This window comes from Phocoena sinus, chromosome 12 (assembly GCF_008692025.1).
Source record: "Phocoena sinus isolate mPhoSin1 chromosome 12, mPhoSin1.pri, whole genome shotgun sequence".
NCBI lineage: Eukaryota > Metazoa > Chordata > Mammalia > Artiodactyla > Phocoenidae > Phocoena > Phocoena sinus.
Genome location: NC_045774.1, coordinates 17,986,219 through 18,007,593, shown reverse-complemented (window position 1 = coordinate 18,007,593; position 21,375 = coordinate 17,986,219). Strand labels below are relative to the sequence as shown.

The following is a 21,375-nucleotide window of genomic DNA, read 5'->3' as shown; positions in this document are numbered from 1 at the left end:
TAGTAAGTCAAGAATAATTTTCAGCAGAAATACCCAAGTCCTTTCTTCAAACCTTCTCTTCCTAACTCAGAGATAGGAAAAGTGGGCATATGTTTCAAATCAACAGAAATCTGCTGAATAATTTTAATGCCTGATTCCGAACTTATCTTTGCAAAATATATATGGTCGCTACATTAGCAAAAAAGGAAAGAATGCTTTGAATGAATAATGTTTGCAATTAGAATCCAGTTAACTGAGGGTATATTATGTTTCACCATGTAGAAGTGTTAGATAATATTGGTACCTTTCAGAGAGAAAATATATAGAAAATAAATCTGCAAAGCAAAATATGTGCCTTATTGTTTTTATTATATTTATGCAATTTTTTTTTACAAAATCTTTTTGTTATTTTTTTCAGATAATGTAAATTCATCATAATGGTGATTTTCTTTTCTTTTTAATAAGTACAATGAGTACACCTTTTTTGGTCAGTGAGTACAGTGAATGCATTATGTAAAAGAACAGTAGAGAAATGTAGACCTAGGAATAAACTGTGGTTCAAAATATATAGTTTATTTTCCTTATGTGGTATGACTGATTAAATATTACCTAATATTTGTTCTTTTTATATTAAGATATCATCTTTTTACATTAAGATATCATATTTTATCTTTCTTTTTAGTAAATCTACAAGTATTATATAAATTAAAGACGTCTAAAGTATTTGAAAAGTCAAGAAATAAAGATGACAAGCCAAACACAGACATTGTAGATGAAGATCCGTATGCCATCCAGATCATCTCCTGGTGTCCAGAAAGTCGAATGTTGTGCATAGCAGGAGTTTCAGCTCATGTCATTATTTATAGATTCAGCAAACAAGAAGTGATTACAGAAGTCATTCCGGTAGTAGTCTCTTAATTAGTTTCAATGTCAGATATCTGACATCTTAAAGTTTTAGAATTATTTAGGAGGTTCTTTGCAGGCACTTTTAAAACACCTCAGTATTTACATTGCCATCTATCTTCTGTGACAGAAAGTCATATTTCTTTGTATATCTTCTTACTGAACATTTAAATCTTTAAATATATTCTGTTTCATTTAAGGAAAGCTAATGTAAGTATGAACATACTCTAATTTAGTACTAACAGGAGAGCCGTAAATTCTAAAATCAATGCATGTGTGTGTATACTTGCACACATGCACACGATCATTTTTAAAAAGCTGAGTCAGGAACCTTTTTTCCTTTGCTAAATCCTTACCTTTAGAAATCTCACTAAATTTTTCCTTTAAAAGTGTTCTTTCCTCTGTAGTGTACGTGTGTGTATGTATAAACTGTAATAAAATGAACAGTAATTATTAGGAGAGGGTAAACTTTTTACTTTTACAACAGATGCTTGAAGTTCGATTGTTATATGAGATAAGTGATATGGAATCTCCAGAGGGTGAACAGGCACCACCTTTGCCAACACCAGTTGGGAGTGCCAATCCTCAGCCCGTTCCTCCTCAGTCTCATCCTTCTACCAGTAGCAGTTCATCTGATGGGCTTCGTGATAATGTCCCTTGTTTGAAGTAAGTTATCTAAAAATACAGGTGTTTTGGAAGTTATCTTTTAATTTAGATAAATTGTAAGCATTCGTAAAGTGAAGTAACATCTTCCTGTGATGGAGTACAATGACATAACCACATCTCTTTTTGTGTTTCGCCGTGGTTAATTCAACTCTTTTTTTCTGTGGCACCAAGAGAAATATGATTGCATTCCATGATTTTATCCTGGAAGTACTAAGATTTGATCTCTAAACATACTGGTAGATGAGCATGGATCTTTCCTCTATATAGAGCTTCGTCTTCTAAATCCGTCATTGTTTTTTAGTCTGGATTTATATGTGGATCAAATGTATATTTAGGCTGCTTTCTTCCACTCTGAAAATTCTGTTTTTTCAGTCTTTAGAGATTCAGTTGTTGGGTAATCATTTTCTTGTCTTTTTCTGAATCTTCTGTAGCATCACAGTATCATTATTTAAATGCCTTTATTGTGGAAATCCAGATTTGAATACATTTTGCTTTTTTACAGGAATAAATTGGACAAAGTTTAGTTTTCCTTTTTTTCTGTCCAATTTATATTATTGAGTGGTTAAATTTTGTTAAGCATACGTGCCTTAAATATGGCACAGAAAGAAAAGAGGAAAGAGTTAAAATCATTGAAGGAGTTCATGAAGACTTATTAAAAGTATTACATTTACAGAGAAGTCGGTTAGGGCAGTGACTGAAAACTGGTTGTGAAAAATGTCAGAGATTCAATACAAGAGTGGGGGACAGAAACCAGGCTGTAGTAGGTTCAAGCTGGGGCCGGTGGCAAGAAAGACAGTTTGCATTTGTTAACAGAACCGGGCTTTATACTGTTTTGGCTTTAGATCTGCTAGAATCTTTTATTGGTGAATGGTTCAGCAGTTCCTGTGGAGAATATCCGTGTAATCAAAACTGCATTCACCCCAGAGATAAGGCAGATTGGTTTACGTGACAATCACTTGTGATATAAATCTATAGAAAAGTAGAGTTTGGTTTTTTTTAAATCTGCTTTATATGTTTACATGAATTTGAGGTTGTGTGTTCTGTGCCAGTGGTTCTCAAACGGGGATGACTTTGCTCCTCAGAGTGTGCTTGGCAATGTCTGCAGATATTATTTGTCACAACGGGAAGAAGGGGTGCTACTGGCATCTAGTGTGTAGAGGCCAGGGATGATGCAAAACACGCTACGGTGTGCAAGACAGTGCCCCACGACAAAGAATGACCCAGTTCAGAATGTCAGTAACGCCAAGGATGAGAGACTGATCTGACCTAACGAATATAAGCATTGAGGTTAAGCACCTATCAGTACATTCTCAGAAAGGTCTCAAGTTTCTCCTCCCTCTCTCCCCCCCTCCCCCCCTCCCCCTCCCCCTTCCCCTCCCCCTTCCCCTTCCCTTTCCCCTTCCCCTTCCTTTCTCTGTCAGGTATATATACACACACCTCCTTTCTGCTACAGTCTGGCATATGTTTAGGTAGAATGAGACTTGGTAATAAAAGAATTCTACATCTTTCCCTTTTGTTACTTACTCTGTACTACTTTACTTTAAACTTAAATTTGTAAAATTTTTGTTAATGTCATTTCTTCTGATTTTAATGTGTATTTCTCCTGCTTTTTGTCAATTTAATTTTTATAAGCATATAAAGTACAATTTGTCTTTGAGGTTTATTTTGGTAACGTATTTCTGGTAACAAGTTTGAGATTTTTGTCTAAAATCCACACATTCACTAGTGACTTTTTAAAATCATAGGCAATTTGAGTTACATTTCTTTTTTTTAACCATTTTAATAGTTTTCAGGTTAATGCAGTTATTTATTAACTTCATATTGTTTTAGTCCACAATCTCAAAAGCCAATTTTTAAAAGTCATAAGTATAGCTAAATTGATGTGAAAATAACTAATACTTAGATGTTTTTTGTTTGTTTTTATACAAAATGTTTTTGTACATAATTGGGTTGGGGAGTTGTTTTTTTTTTTTCCTATTGAAGTCTAGTTGATTTACAGTGTTGTGTTAATTTCTGCTGTATGGCAAAATGATTCAGTTATACATACATATATATATATACTTTTTTTAATATGTTTTTCCATTATGGTTTATCATAGGATATTGAATATAGTTCCCTGTACTATACAGTAGGACCCTGTTGTTTATCCACTCTATATAGAAGAGCTTACATCTGCTAACCCCAGCCTCCCACTCCATCCCTCCCTGTACAGTAATTGTTTTTCTGAAGAAACATTTTAAAAGCAGCTATTCAATTTACTTCTTTTACCAATAAAATTTTGGTTTTATTTAAGTATTTTAGTTGTGCTTTTGCAGGGTGTTAGTCCAAACCTACAAATTATTTTGAAACTACAAAGCCTCCAGACATTATTTTGACATTTAAAATACATTTGTACAAATTACAGAGCTTTTTATAAAAGTTCAACCCTTTATCTTTAAAAAGTAAACAAATTAATTTGTATATATTAAAAATATTAAAATGGTAACTTGCATATAGCCATTGTAGACATTAAACGTAACACCCACCCAACCCCCATTTTGTATTTTTAAAATCTAACATATTTCATCATTTCTTGATTCGATTTCTAATTTTTTACCAATTGGGGATTTTTCAGCAAGTTTGACTTATCTTTGCTTTAGAACTTTTTTGTTCCTTGAAACTAAGTAAAATAAGAATTCCATGACTTCTGTGTGTCTTCATCACTTACATCTTAAATGTGCCCGTATATGCACTTCTAAAATTATCCCTGAATGCCTGTTTCTGCTCTTGAGAATCTAATGTAATGTGCACATTAAATATGCCAGAGGGAGGGTGGACACTTCCTTGAACCTTATCTAATTCATACAGGGAGAAAATAGCACACTCAGACTCTACAGGCTGTGCTTATATCAACAGAGGCTGTCTCTGGTGGAGGTGAAATGCTACTCAGTCTTTATTTTTGTCTTTCAAGAGAGATGGCTGTAGCCAAGCAGTGGGTGTTTCCCGGAGGGAAATCAAAGCTTCTGCATCAGCCAGTGTACTGTTCTGAGTGTATTAACTTGAAGACTTTGCACAGGCAGATGTGACCGCAACTCAGTTTGTTTTAGGGGTACCCTCGGTGATTCACGTTTACTCTGAAATTTGGGCAACATCCTGACCGTTTTCTTAACCTAGAGTGAGTCTAGCAAGTAGGACAGCAAAAAGTCTGGTGTCATGGTGTTCTTCACTAGAAGCACCAAGTAAATGATCCAAAGGGTTCTCTGAGTTTAGTGTCAGGAGATTGAACATCGAATAGACTTCCTGCTGTCCTTCCTTTATATACTCACTCCAGAGCAGAAGCCCCAAGAATTGTTGGAGTAACCAGGCTTTATATATGTTTTGCAAGAACAATTACTGGAGAGAGTCTATGCAATCAAAAATGTTCTCACTTTAAAGTAAAAGTAGATTTTTTTAATAGTAAAAGTAGTCACAAATAAATTGCTCACATTTTAAAAAAATTTTATCTTCCAAAATCACTTGAAGTTTGCAAGTATGACAAGGTATTATATCTAAGTAACTTTATTCCTTAGAAAGTCTCACATTTATAAACCACCCCTCCTTCACTCCCTCTAACATGCTTATAACAAATTTAACCAGTATAAGTTTTGTATGAACTCACTCAGTACAAGTGAGTATAACTGTTTGCTGAATAGTTCACTTGAAGATCCTACCTCAAAGTTAACCACATCTTCCTCTAAAACTGGCTCTTCATCTTGACATCTTTTATCTTTCTTTTTTTCTTTTTTTGGAACTTAGAATCACTGTCTTCTTTTTCTCCCCTCCTCTATCTCTAATCAGCCTCCAGCTCATTCATTCATTCAGTAAATATTGAGTACTGCCTCTGCCAGAATGTTAAAAGTAACTGCAAGGTGTCTACCTTAATGGAATTTACGAGCCCTTTTGAGAACTTACCTCATGTGTTTGAAATCTACCTTATTATTTCGCATCACAAGGATCACAGGAACTTCCGCATGGGTCTCATTGTACTTTGTCTTGCATGCCTCTACGGTTAATCTTTCCAAAATATTTCTTATAAATCTTCACTGGCTTTTAATACTTTAATAATGAAAATGTATTACTTTTGTATAATCTGACCATTGACAAAACTCTTTCATAGGCACTCACAGTGCTGTCATACTGTGATTAGGTAATATTATTCCCACTTCTAGACAGGAAGACAACTAGTAAGTGGCAGAACCAGGACTCAAACTCAACCAAGACTCAAACCAACATCAAACCTTTGCAGCTGGACCTCAAAGACCCTGGAAAGTCTGGCCCTGGCCTGTCTCGCTATAGTGATTTTTTTTTTTACTGTTACTACACACACCTTCCACTGTGACCAAACTTAGACACTTGTTAATTTTTGACTATGGGTTTTCCTACTTCTTTATCTTGTTGGCATATTTTTTGCAAAAGCAATTTTTTTAACACTATGCAGCAGTTATTAGGGGAAGAGTCTGCAATCAAAACTACTACCAACTCAAAGTCAAAAAAGATTTTTTTTAATAGTAAAAGTGGTTATACAAACAAAAACAAATTGCGCACATTTTTTATACTTTTTCCTTAACTCCTTGTGTTTTGGGCCAGTTTTCATTTAGTTATACCATACCTTTTTCAAGTTTTAAGCCTACTTTTCTAACTTGGATTTTTTTCTCTAACTTGATTTTTTTCCTCTTAATACCTAAGGGGCTGCTTCTCTGCATTCTTCTCCCCATCCTTCCCTATTCTTCTTTCATCCCTCTCTACCCCCTCCTCCCCTTCTCCCCCTTCGCTTCTCCCCTCCCTCCCCAGTTTATATGTGGAGCTTACATATAATTTCTTATTTTTGTGATTTATCTAGGTGTCTCATCTCCAACTAGACTAAATGATTTATAGAGGACAGGATTCTGATTGTGACATTTTTTATATTTTACAATTTTATATATAAAGTTATTTTTTATATAGTTATGTATGGGTGACTTTATAATTACATAGGCTAATAAGATAATTGAAGAGGTAACATGTTAACAGGTAACATGCTTTCCTTTCTTACAGAGTTAAAAATTCTCCACTTAAGCAGTCTCCAGGTTATCAAACAGAATTAGTTATTCAGTTGGTGTGGGTGAGTGGAGAACCACCGCAACAAATAACCAGTCTGGCAGTTAATTCTTCCTATGGATTGTGAGTATAATTTCTGTGTTTTTCGGTCTCTTCATCATATTCCATGCATTTTTATATTTTTAAAAACAGAATGATCTTTATTATAGTATCACTTAAAAAGATGTTGTATAACTTTAATTTCAGACCAAACTCAGTGTTTATTTGGAACATAGTTCTGTTTTGAATAATTTACTCTGGATATGCTTATACTGCTTCCTGATTTAAAGTTAAATACCTTATGGACCAGTGAATCTATCCTCTCCTGGAAGTACTCTGAGAAATAATTTCCTTGTTAATGTTTGGTATAATGAAGGTCTAACAACATCAACCCAGAAGACTATGTTCTAAATTGATTCTATAAATGTTGAACCATAGCTGTATAATTTGTTCTTTCTCCTTCCATAGTTAACTTGTGTAAATTGTAAAGGCATAGTAATAGTTAAGTATTCATCTATACTACAGGTGTATTTTTATTTATCAATTCATGCCTTCAAGTATATAGTGTTAGTAGTACATACTTTTTATTATAATAGGATAGATTGATTTCTTTTTTAATAAATTTATTTATTTATTCATTTTTGGCTGTGTTGGGTCTTTTTTTTTAACATCTTTATTGGAGTATAACTGCTTTACAATGGTGTGTAATTTCTGCTGTATAACAAAGTGAATCAGCTAAACATATACATATATCCCCATTTCTCTTCCCTCTCACGTCCCCCTCCCACCCTCCCTATCCCACCCCTCTAGGTGGTCACAAAGCACCGAGCTGATCTCCCTGTGCTATGCGGCTGCTTCCCACTAGCTATCTCTTTTACATTTGGTAGTGTATATATATCTATGTCACCTCTCACTTCGTCCCAGCCTACCCTTCCCCCTCCCCGTGTCCTCAAGTCCATTCTCTACGTCTGCGTCTTTATTCCTGTCCTGCCCCTAGGTTCTTCAGAACCATTCTTTGTCTTTTTTTTTTTTAGATTCCATATATACGTGTTAGCATACAGTATTTGTTTTTCTCTTGTTGACTTACTTCACTCTGTATGACAGTCTCTAGGTCCATCCACCTCACACCAAATAACTCAATTTCGTTTCTTTTTATGGCTGAGTAATATTCCATTGTATATATGTGCCACATCTTCTTTATCCATTCATCTGTCGATGGACACTTAGGTTGCTTCCATGTCCTGGCTGTTGTAAATAGTAAAAATCAACGTTGTGGTATAAGAGAAACAACATGCTAACTGTTCAGTCTAGAGCTATTTATTATGTGTAGGTCACTGTCTCCTTCCTTGATTCTAGCCCTAGGGACTCATTCATCTTTCTTCTTCCTCCTTATAGCTACTACCACCTACTCTAGCTCTTGCAGTTGTGCACCCAGCTAAGACTGGCTGTAGTCTGAGATAGTATTCTCTAATTTGGGCCCCACCATGTAGAACACAAACGTTCCCCTTTTAAGATTTTTTTTTTTTTTTTTTGCAGTACGTGGGCCTCTCACTGTTGTGGCCTCTCCCATTGCAGAGCATAGGCTCAGCGAGCCCGCTCCGCGGCATGTGGGATCTTCCCTGACCGGGGCACGAACCCGTGTCCCCTGCATCGGCAGGCAGACTCTCAACCCCTGCGCCACCAGGGAAGCCTAAACGTTCCCCTTTTTAATATTTTACTGCCCACAGCCATAAGAGAAACAGGGAATAAGAAAAGGAACCAATAGGAAGTTTCAAAGGAAATTGCAAATCAGTTGATCACAGTCCCCATTGGGTTCACAGATATATTTTGTTTAGCCTTTTTTGTGTATTTTTTAAATTTGAACTAGTTGCCAAGACTATTTAATGTGAAAATCCATATTTAGAGCTTTAATTGAAAACTTTGATTATCTGGCCCATGTCTCCATTTCTGTTCGGCAGTAGTCAGGAGGAACTGGGTTGAAGCTTCCCCTCTTTAGGTGGGCTGTCCACTCTCCAGTTCACCACAGTCCTTAGTTGGCCTGTTTTACTTACTTATATAGCCCCTCTATATATTTTAGCTTTCGATTCCTGGTTTAAGGGATCTTAAAAGAATAAAATTCCTTTATTCATAGTTGCTTTATTCATAGTTGGTTTGTACTTCCCGACTCATAATTGAGAAGGTATTTGGAATAGTCCAAAGGGAGGCCTCCAAGATTTATGCTTTCTACTTTTTATTCTTGACTATAGGGATTACCAAAACTTTTCCAAAGGTATAATCCCCTACTTTCCTAGTGGAAGGGAATGTCTTCCCCTGAGGCATTCAAAATACCCTTAAGTCCAAAAAAATAGATGTCATATTGCCTAGTGTGGAGATTTATGTCCCTGGTTGAGTTTCAACTCCTATGCCTAATTTTTTCTATATTAATTTGTAATCATTAATATCTACAGAAAATCTGCACAGTTCCATCAGAAGGCGTATGTAACCTGTATTTGCATGGCCGTAATAGTGTTTTTTGTTTCAAAAGGAATTTTCTTAAAGACCCATCATGATTTTTTTAGCCCTGTAGACTGCAATATGTTTTCTTGTAGCTGTTTATCTGTGCTAAAATATTTGCTCTTTCCCTATTCCTAGGGTAGTTTTTGGCAATTGTAGTGGCATTGCAATGGTTGACTACCTCCAGAAAGCAGTACTCCTCAACCTGGGCACTATTGAATTATGCGGCTCCAGTGATCCTTATCGGAGAGAACCCCGATCTCCTCGTAAATCTCGACAGCCTTCAGGAGGTAAGAAGAAAAAAGTCCTGAGCTTTAGGATTTCCATAAATGCTGTTACTTCTGTGAATATAAGTACTTCCATTGGGTAGATAGCTTGTCTGATTTCATCTGTTTGTATAAACTGTATCAGCCTGTCTTTTTGTTTTGTGTTGTTATTAGCTTATGCTTTTGTTTTTAATATTCTAGGATTTTATTTAATATTGGGAAAGAACCACAGTTTCACACTTCTTTAGCTAAATTATAATGACAGGAAAATTCATCCCATTATTACAGAACAAAAGTTAATTTCACAGTTCTGTCCCTTTTATTGTTTAGTGTTGTGAGACCAACAGTTTATTGTTTTGACTATTTAATTCAAAGGAATCATTTCCCATGTGAAAAAAAAATGTAGATGCAAAAGTGAATTTGAACTCTGAAATACAGCGTTCTCTGATAGCTTTGATTCAGTGCAAGCCCAGATCCATTAAGAATTCTCTCCATAGCATTCTTTTGTGTTTGCTAGGTAATTAGTCTTATTTTAAATGTTTTAATACTAATTCCTCATGGAACACATGTATAGTTAGCTGTTTATAATAGTACACCTCACCTTTTTTTTTCCAAACCTCATGGCACACACAGAAAATGGCATTGGATCTCTGGCATATAGGGATATATTAATGAGGCCTCTAGCAGTAACTGGCCTCTGGGCTCCAGACTCCCCAGGACCTGCCCAGCTGGACCTGGGATTGAGGGGAACTCCATCTGGGGCAGACTTTTAACCTAACCCATTTGCAGAATGCCATCGGGAAGCTCTGATCTATACTTTCTAACTCAATCTCTCTGAATTAAAATTCTTTCTGAGATTCATTTCCCAGTTGCTTTCAGGACATTATTAGCTGATACTAAATACTTCTCATAATTCATGAGAGAAGAAAAGAAAAAGGTGATGGGATGTAGACCTTACTATCATTTTGGTGATAGTTGAATATTTTTTTCTGTTTTTGTTTGTGTGATCATTTTGTCATGTGTTATCTTCAGCAGAAATTGTTGTCCCAACCATACCATTCTAGTATCTTTGTCTCCTTTTTTTTTTTCCTTCTGCTTTTCATTGCTTCACTAAGGTATGCTGATTGTGACTTCTTGCATGTGCGGCATTTCTAGCTTATATTCTGAATCTGTGAAAAAACTCCGTTCTTCTTTTTTAAGTAAGTTATTTATTCCATGTCGGTAAAGTCATGACAGTGTATTTTGTCTGTAAAATTATTTTTTCTCATTTATTTTTAGAAGAGCCTATTAAAGCATCCTATATCGAAAATAATATACTCACTATTTAAATTCATCTCATAATATGTATATGAAAACAGCTATTGAAATGTTTGTGTCACAATCCAGTTTCTTTATAAAGCGAAGGAACCAACATTTAGTGTCAGAAAGTTAAACATTGTCTTGACAGAGGAGTAGTAAAAGTTTTATTACTCCTGAAATTAATTAATTTCTTTTCTTGTTGGTACCTCATCATAGTTTACATAAAATTACTGGAAATTAAATACCTAAATTCATCCAAGGATAGAGACCAGTTCTACCGTGTGATTTAAAATTTTTTTTCTTGAATTCCATTGCATTCTACTTTATTCTGTAGTAAACCTTACAATATTATTCATTTTATTATTTGCTTCATTTTGTATTAAAGAGTTACATGTTTAGGCACAAGAGAACTTACTTGAGTTTTCATCATCGGTTTAAGATATTTACTTATGGTTGTTATGCTCACTTGAACAATATTTAGGATTATGTTTTAAATAAAAATTAAAAGAACATTATTTTAAAACATACTTTAACATTTTAAGAATATTTGTGCCTTCTAAAATATTTATATCTCAAATGAAATCAAATGTAGAATAATTGGTACTAAAATTCTTTAATTGCATTGATATGAAAATGATATTTTTGCTAAAGTGTATATTTTATAATACGTTCTTGAAGTGTAGCCCAAGTATCATGAAATTGTCCTTCTATCTTTTGTAATACATCAGTATGAATGGAGAGATTTGGGGTTTTTTTCTACTAATAGGTGCTAATATATTTTCGTAAAGAATAAGATGGCACTCAAATTATTTTATAAGATAAAATGTTACTGTTTAAGTTTAAATATTTTATAGCTGTATAAAATATCTACAGTATTTTCATAATAAAAATTATGAAACTCACAGGGACAGGTAGTGATAAAGTATTTCAACTACCTATATATATATATATATATATATATATATATATATATATATCTGCTGATAGTCTTAATTCTGTTAAAAGTGAAACGTGATAATATACATCTTGGTTTGTTGGCCACTTTTTCACTCAGTGAAGGACACAAAAAGGAAATTTCTATTCTGAATATAATATCTAATGATGTGAAAGTAATAGACACATGAGAAAAAGTACTTACTTAGGCTTGGAAATAGATAAATATAGAATTTAATAAAGAAGGAAATTAGATACACAAAGCTGTATCTAGACTTTAGGAAAGATATGTTCAAAAGTTATAGAGAGGAGGCTCTAAAAATGAAGTTTTGGGCTCTACAATTGCAGTTACTGTCAAGTCGTCAATATTTTCGATAAGACAGTAAAAGAGAAATAGCCCAGTAGTACTAGTTGAAATTTCTGTCTTTGTGTTTCTTATAAGAAATGAAAGAGACTATATAAGAAATAAGGGATACAGTCAAGGATGGATAAAAATGTTGCATAGATCAGTAAGTACTGTGTTGAATTAAGGCTGAATTCTCCAAAATGAGAAATATAGCAAAATGTTTGGTTACAGTGAAAATATAGTTAAGGAAGGATTAGGACACCACTTTAAGGATGATTTGCAATGATAGTTGAAAAATAGAGTATAGAACTAAATCACTTTGTTTCTCAGCTCTCCATTAAGAATGATTTTTCTCTCTGGAAATTATGAAAAATAATAAAGAGAAATTAAAGTTTAAGCCACATTATGCAAATAAGGCAAACCAAGCAATAATGAAAAGATATCAAGGGAATTTGTAAAGAAAATTTGTAAATGGTACCCCCAATTGATGAAGGTCAAATATTTTACAAATCAGTAAATTTGATTTACAAGTCAGTCAGAATTCTAGAATGATTTGCTAAGTAGTTGATGCCTTACATGCATATTGAAAATAGAGATAATAATAGAAATCAGCAGGAATTCACTAAAAGTAAGTTGTTCCAAAATCAGCATTACTTTTTTAATCTGGTAGCTACATTGATAGTTCATGGCAGCCTGTTGACATAATATTTCCTGAAGTTAATTGGGTATTTGATAAAGAATTCCATGATACTTTTGTGAACCAGACAGGTGGAAGTGACCTATATACCTAGTTCAATTTGATGGTTGCAAGATTAAGTCAGGAGTCAGCAAACTACAGTCTGTGGGCCAAATCTGGCTCATGGCCCACTGCCTGTTTTTGAAGTACAGTTTTATTAGAGCAGCACCATGCTAATTCGCTTAGGTGTTATCTATGGCTGCTTTTGTGTTTCAATATTAGAGCTGAGTAGTTGTGACAGATTGGCCCCAAAACCCAATCTGGACCTTCACAGAAAACATTTGCCAACTGCTGGATTAAAGCATGGTACCTAGTGGGTCGGTTTGTGGCCTGATACTAATTTGATGTAGTGTGCCTCAGTTAGTGGGTTACAATACTGAATAACATATGATTATGCTTTGTTGAACATTTTAAATAGTTAAACTTCCTGTTTAAACAATTGAAAGAGAAGGTGTGCTTATTTTTGCTGTTTAAAGGATAACTAATACATTTGATGGCAAAATAAAAACCCCAAAGGTAATTATAGGTAGAAATCATAAGCTTAAACCAGGGAAATGAAGTTTATCAGCAATAAATGTTAAGTCCTGTGTTTAGATCATAAAGATAATTACATGTATACAAAACAAAAAACCGGCTCAGGCAGTTCATGTGAACATGCTTAGAGGTTTTGTTGTTAGTTTAGGCAGATTTGTGTTAAATCTCAGCCCTCTTTTTATGTGTGTTATATTAGAGAAGATGCTACTCTGAGGCTCAGAGTCCTCAAAATGGGGGTGATCACCTCATAAAATTAGTGTAGTTATTAAGTGAAAGGGCATATGTAATGTGACTCATCTTGTGACTGGAATATTGTTGGTGTTCAAGTGGTTGTTCTGTTACCACAGCTTAAGGTATGCCAATAATATGACATAACTGCTGAATATACTAGTGTGAGAGATACAGAAGATTTTAAGTTATCCATTTATATTGTATTTCTTCCTCTTTTTAAGGCAGGCTATAGAGAAAACAATTTTGGGCCCAAATGTACTCAAGAACTTCTGGCCAGTAAAATATCTATTACAATGACAATGAAATTGACCGTCTCTAGATGTAATTAGGTGTTTGTCACTGAATAAGATACCTGAAACACTCAGTGCCTCGGTTTCTTCTTCTGTAAAATGAGGATAATACTGTCTACCTCATTCGCTTCAGTGAGAGTTAAATGTGTCAAGAACTTTGTAATTGTTGTTTATTACCAGCTAGCTAATTGGGTTGGGATACATTTGGGCAAAACCTAGATAACTGTATTGCTAGGAATATTGCTTGAAGGGATTCTGGCAGCAACAGAGAAAATGGATTAGATTATATGCTATGAAATCCTTTCATATATATATATTCAATTATTCAACAAATATTTATTGAGCACCTACCATGTGCTATGCACTGTTACAGTAATAAAACAGACAAAAATCTCTGTCCTCATAGAACTCACATTATACTGGAAGTTTTAAAAGATAGGTAATGTACAGTAAGTTGCATAATAGTGCCAAAGGGAAAAATAATTAAATGAGGGGCATTTGAAATATCAGTGACAAGGGTGTTACATTCTAAATAAAATATCTTGAGCAAAGATTTAAAGGAGACAGCTGTTTTCCATGACGATGTCTGTAGAGAGAACATTTCAAGCAGAGAAGAGCAAGTACAGTGGGTCAGAAGCAGTGTAACTGGTGAGTTCAAGGTTACAGTGAACGGTAAGTGTGGCTGAAGTAGGGAGAGTAAGGGAGATGGGGAAGTACGTGGTAGGAGAGGAAATAAAGTCAGAGAGGATACACCATAGCCACATAATATGTACCACAGTCATATACCATAGGATCATATACATCAACCAGTCATGTGGAGCTGGACTTCGGCTTTTACCCTGAGTCAGATGGAAGACACAGAAGGGGGTTTTAGCTCACTCAATAATTTAATATCTAAATTAAATGATCACTATCACATTCTTTAATTTAGCTTCTTAAATGTTTCTTCCTAGGCTATTTTAAGAATGGGAATTATATCTCATACTACATTTTTATAGAGTTTAATAGCAGTTGACAAAATACCAAAGGCTTTAAATTTCAAAATTTACTTAGTACCAGGCTCATTGTAATACTGGACTATATAATCACTACTATTTATTTATTTACTTAATTGAGGTATGATTGACATGTAATGTTATATTAGTCTCAGGCATACAATATGATGATTTGATATTTGTATACAGTGCAGAATGATTGCCACAGTAAGTCTAGTTAACAGCCATCACCTTACGTAGTTTAAAAAATTTTTTTTCTTGTGATAAGAACTTTTAAGATCTATTCTCTTAGCAACTTTGAAATATGCAATACAGTGTTATTAACTGTGGTCATCATGGTATTCATTACATCTGCATAGCTTATTTATTTTATAACTGGATGTTTCTACCTTTTGACCCCCTTCACCCATTTCTCCTCCCATCCCCTGCCACCTCTGGCAACCATCCATCTTTTTAGATTCCACATATAAGTGAAATTATATGGTATTTTTCTTTCTCTGCCCGACTTACTTCATTTAGCATAATGCCCTCAAGGTCCATCCACATTGTCACAAATGGCAAAATTTCATTCATTTTTATGGCTGAATAATATTCCATTGTATATGTATAGCTCATTTTTTCATCTGTGCATCCACCAGTGGACACTTAGATTGTTTCTATATATCACTACTGTTTAAACACCTGCTATCTTAGTGTTTTATCAAGAAAAATTTTATTTATATATACAGATATTTTGTCAGAGATTAATAAATGCATACCTGTAATTACATCTGTCATCTTAGAACTGTAAAGGCTAGTTTTATTATTTTTTTTCCAAAATCTTTAGTGTGATGAAAGTTAAAAAGAAAAGAAAAGAAAAAAACTACTTGTTGTCATTCAAAAGCTTCCTATCCAATGAAGACAAATAATATATAGTTCAAAATAGAAAACACTCCTCATAAACCCAATTCAGTACTCAGTGTTCTCTAAATGTTACTGTAAGAGCTTTCTTAGGGACTGTAGAGGTTGTGACGTCATGAATTTTACCAGAGGAATAGAAAAGCAGATACTGGTCATATGTGCACATATGTCGATATCAGACCCGACAACTTCTGAGGCCTAGTCATGCAGCCTCTTGTCTGTTGCCCAGCTATCCCAAGCTCCTGGTGTGTGTTTGTTTGTAATTCTTTTGGAAGAATTCTTTTCATTTCTATCTCCAAGCAAATTAATTTCCATATTGTTTACTTTGCATTTTGCCATGTCTTATAGTTTTTGTCTATAGTGTAAAATACCTTGCTAGGATTTCTCCTAAGAATTGAGGCCATCCTATAAGATAGATTAGTTTTATATGATTCATATATATCTGAGATAAGAAACTATTTCTTTAGAGCTCTTTTTAAAATGTGATAGTATAGTTTTTAAGAGTTATAGCCCTAGAAGAAAAGTAATGTGCAGTACAGGCATACATCTGAGATATTGCAGGTTCAGTTCCAGACCACCACATTAAAGCAAATATGGCAATAGAGCGAGTCACATGTATTTTTTGGTTTTCCAGTGCGTATAAAAGTTATGTTTACACTATACAGTAGTCTGTTAAGTGTGCAGTAGCATTATGTCTAAAAAAACACAATGTACAGACCTTGATTTTAAAATACTTCATTGCTAAAAAATCTAACAAACCATTATCTGAGCTCTTAGCAGGTCATAACCTTTCTGCTGGTGGAGGGTCTTGCCTCAGTGTCGAAGGCTGCTGACTGGTCAGGGCGGTGGCTGCCAAAGGCTGGGGTGGGTATGGTAACTTCTTAAAATAAGACAACAGTGACGTGTTCTGCATCGATTGGCTCTTCCTTTCACGATTTTACTCACAATCGAACCCTCTCAAACCCTGCTGCTACTTTATCAACGAAGTTTATGTAATATTCTAAATCTTTGGTCTCATTTCAACAATCTTCCCAGCATCTTCACCAGGGGTAGATTTCATCTCAAGAAACCAGTTTCTTTGTTCATCCATAAGAAGCAACTCCTCGTCTGTTGAAGTTTTATCATGAGATTGTAGCAATTCGGTCCCATCTTCGGACTCCCTTTCTAATTCTAGTTCTCGTGCTGTTTCCACCACTTCTGCAGTTACCTCCACTAGAGTCTTGAACTTCTCAAAGTCAAACATGAGGGTTGGAATCAACTTCTTCCAACTTCCTGTTAATGTTGGTATTTCAACCTCTTCCCATGAAATCACAAATGTTCTTAATGGTATCTAGAATGGTGAATCCTTTCCATATGGTTTTCAATTGACTTTGCTCAGATACATCAGAGGAATCGCTATCTATGGCAGCTATAGCCTTACAACGTGACAGAAACATATGTAAAATGTATATATATATAAAATATATTTTTTTAATATATAATATTATTTAAGAAATATAATAAGATGTGAGAAAGTTGAATACTCCTTGATCCATGAGCTGCAGAACGGATTTTGTGTTGGCAGCCATGAAAGCAACATTAATCTCATAGTACATTTCCATCAGAGCTTTTGGGTAACCAGGTACATTGTCAATAAGCAGTAATATTTTGAAAGGAATCTTTTTTTCTGAACAGTAGATCTCAACAGTGGGCTTAAAAGATTTAATAAGCCATGTTATAAACAGAAATATTGTCATTCAGGCTTTGTTGTTCCATGTATAGAGCATAGGCAGAGTAGATTTAACATAATTCTTAAGGTTCCTAGGATTCTTCAGAATGGTAAATGAGCATTGGCTTCAATTTCAAGTCACCAGATGCATAACCCCTAACAAGAGAGTCATCCTGTCCTTTGAAGCTTTGAAGCCAGGCATTAACTTCTCCTCTCTAGCTATGCACGTCCTAGATGGCATCTTCCAACAGAAGGCTGTTTCAGTTACATTGAAAATCTATTGTCTGGTATAGCGACCCTCATTAATTATCTTACTAGATCTTCTGGATAACGTGCTACAGCTTCTACATCAGCCCTTGCTGCTTCACTCTGCCCTTTTATGTTATGGAGAGGGCTTCTTTCCTTAAACGTCATGAACCAACTTCTGCCAGCTTCAAACTTTTCTGCAGCTTCCCCACCTCTCTCAGTCTTCATAGAAATGAAGAGAGTTAGGGTCTTCCTCTGGATTAGGTTTTGGATTAAGGGAATGTGGTGGCTGATCTGATCTTCTATCCAAACCACTGAAACTTTCTCCATATCAACATTAAGGCTGTTTCACTTTATCATGCATGTGTTCACTGGCGTAGCACGTCTAACTTCCTTCAAGAACGTTTCCTTTGCAGTCACAACTTGGCTAACTATTTGGCTCAAGAGGCCTATCTTTGAGCCTGTCTGGGCTTTTGACATGCCTTCCTCACCAAGCTTAATTATTTCTCATTTTGGATTTCAAGAGAAAGGGGAGCGACTGACTGACTCTTCCTTTCACTTGAACACTTAGAGGTCACTGTAGGGTTATCAACTGATCTACTTTCAATATTGTGTCTCAGGGAATAGGGAGGCCTTAGGAGAGGGAGAGGAATGGGGGAAGGGCGGGTCAGTGGAGCAGTCAGAACACACACATTTATCAACTGAGTTTGCTGTCTTACATGAGCGTGGTTCATGGTGCCCCAAAACAATTAAAATAGTAACATCAAAGATCACTGATCACAGATCACCGTAACAAATGTAATATTTCAGACTTTTTTATTATTATTATGAGAATTACTGAGATGTGACATAGAGACACGAAGTGAGCAAACGCTGTTGAAAACAATGGTGCTTGTACGCTTTCTCAGTGCCGGGTTGTCACAGCCTTCAATTTGTAAAAAAAATGCAATACAAGCAAAGTGAAAAGTGCCGTAAAACAAGGTATGCTTGTATTTTAAATATTGCAAACTTGGAAGCACACAATATTTTCTTAATTATTATTCAGTGATATTTAAGGGAGGTACTTGAGATATACTTAGGGGAAACCACTTTGAGGTTTGAGTTGAGAGTCCTTATGATGTAAAAGTCACCAAATTTATTACCAACTATTTATTCTCCTTCAAGTGAAATCCAATAAGAAGTATGTACGTCATATGCCCTCAAATTGCCGACTTTAAACAAAATCCTGTGTTATATCTAATGTCCCTGAAAAATAGCAAATTATCTCTTTCGGAAATTGTTTCTTATTTGTTTAACTGATGACTGCTGTGTTAGTTTGAGGTGTTTTAATATCAGAATACTCCTATATTCTGATCTCAAAACTAATGAGCATAGTATCAATGCCAGCGTAGTCTGCTAACCTGCTGGGTTTTTTTTTTTAATGGACTGTCATTAAATACATACTGTAAATAGGAGGTAAAACTGCACTTACATAAACTTGTGGTGTGATTTGGTTTTGGTTTTGTTTTTTAGCAGGTCTGTGCGATATTAGTGAAGGGACTGTAGCCCCAGAAGATCGCTGCAAATCTCCAACTTCTGGTAATTTGCTTTTTATTTTATTAATAATTATAATTCTACAAAAAATACAGCTTGTCACATTTGTACAGATAAGCGTTTAAAACACACCTACAGGGAACTTCTGTGTCACATATTTATTCTTAAAATCATAACTATTCTTTGCATTCTCATTAAGTGAAAAGAAATGCATTAGATAAAAATCTACAGCTATTACCTGTTAAGAGTCGTGTAACTTTACTTAGCTTCTAATACTTACACTTTTTTGGGAGAATGTATTTTACTTCTTACCATTGGATCGAAGGTTTCGTCATCTACAGTTTTTGTCTTTGCTGTCAGCATGCCTGGAGCCATCTGGTAGAGTAGTGCTCTAATCCATGAATAATGTTCACCTAAATGTTGTGAAAGATTTTTAACACTTATCTAATGGTGACTGTGGACAGTTAGAATAATTGTAGACTAGTTACATTTGATTTTGATCAAAGTAATATGAGATATAATTTTATAGCTGTATTAAAGCATTTGTCCTTTCTTCTCCGTATATTAGTCTTATGTACCCTATGTATGTATTAATATTTCAAAGTAACATTACTTTTTGAGTCCCCATACAACTAAGAGGATCCTGAATTCACTATTTTTTTTAGTGGATTGAAACTTTGCTAAAATTTAATAAGGTTAACTTCATAATTTTAACTGACGTATTTATTAAATCATTCTGGCTGGGAATTTTCATCAGCTTTCTACTGGAAAGATTGTTCTTAACAGAAAGTAACACTGTTCTTAGACAGATTTTGATCCTTGCATAGGTAGTTCTACATCAGAAATAATTTTAAGAATAGGAAAAATTGAGAGGTGCATTTTACTTTACTCCCTCATATTTCAGTTTACCATTCCGTTAGATCTAGGACCAATAGAACTTTTGTGAGGTTTTCTTTTTAAAATTGCATTTTCCTGATATTGCTCAAGTTAATCATTTCTTTTCTTAAAATATATGCGCCTTCTGGTTTTCTTAGTATTCAAATTTCATATTTAAGTACACTCATTACACCAATAAAACATATGGAATACAGGAATCACTCATATCATTAGCACCTAATATTAAGGCTGAACGTTGGTAGAATAACATTGAACAAGTAATGTGGAGCAATACGTACTTCCCATCTCACAGGACTAGAGTTATTTCTGAATATGATTTAGAATTATAATATCTCTTAATTATTACTGTTCTTCCTCCAACCATATACAGTACTGTTCTGATGGTCTCACCTTCCCTAAAGGCCATGTGAATGCACTTGTCAATATGTTAAGACTATAGGCCACATTTGATAACTTGGACATGTGATATATTGTCTTTCAATATATTAAATGACTATCAAATGTGTTTTAACAAGATTCAGCCCAAATAAATTAATACTCCTTTTCACCCTAAGTCAGACTTTCAATAGGTGTATATTTCTAGCAATTTGGGATAACCCAACGAGAGGTAATTGTAGATAAATATGTAAGTACACTTCATTATAATTATTCAATAGATAAATATAAAACATGTATACTGGTAAAAACCCTCCAGGTTATCTCTTGTACCAGAGAAACTCAGACATCATTCAACATTTTCAAATATACTGTGCTCTTTGGTTCACATGAAAAGAAAATATAGTTTTAACGTGCAGAAATACGTATGACACCAGGCATCCTTTTAGGTGAGTTTGAAATGCAAAGTAAAAATTGTGACCTCAGAAATCATTGATAAATCACAAATTCCCATCTTTAGATATAACCTCTTAGTTGATTTAGTTTAGTCTTTGATTATGCTCTGAAAGAGCGGAGACTTATCTGAAGAGTTATATTCATTCATGCATATCAGAAAAGACTGCTTTTACAAAAAACAGACCACACTTTGGTAGACAATAGTTGTACCTAAAACATGTTTCATATACCAGGAGATGGATGTCAGTCATGCATAAGTACTAAGAACTACCATAGAAACTAAAATAAAGCTCTGGAAATAGTTGCTAGAAAACAACATTTGTGTTTATGAGAGAAGAAATGTATAAAAAGTGGGTTGGGAGTTCAACTGAATTCCTAATAAATACTAAGAAGAGGACCTCTATTATAAAAATGAAAAGTAGCCGTATGCCCTTTATCAAAACCAATACGTTCATTTGAAATAATACGTATAATTGAAGAGAAACTCTTCTGAAA

The 21,375-nt window shown here is 34.6% G+C and overlaps 1 protein-coding gene across 4 annotated transcripts in view; it reads left to right on the top strand.

The window, feature by feature from the left end:
• Nucleotides 1-21,375, top strand: part of STXBP5 (syntaxin binding protein 5) — a 170,029-nt gene that overhangs the window by 92,564 nt on the left and 56,090 nt on the right. For all 4 annotated transcript variants that reach the window (XM_032650692.1, XM_032650690.1, XM_032650691.1 and 1 more), the window contains 5 exons: nt 662-882; nt 1,370-1,548; nt 6,601-6,726; nt 9,274-9,425; nt 19,132-19,197. In XM_032650692.1, the coding sequence (XP_032506583.1) occupies nt 662-882; nt 1,370-1,548; nt 6,601-6,726; nt 9,274-9,425; nt 19,132-19,197 (744 nt within the window). The remainder of the gene's footprint in view (nt 1-661; nt 883-1,369; nt 1,549-6,600; nt 6,727-9,273; nt 9,426-19,131; nt 19,198-21,375) is intronic.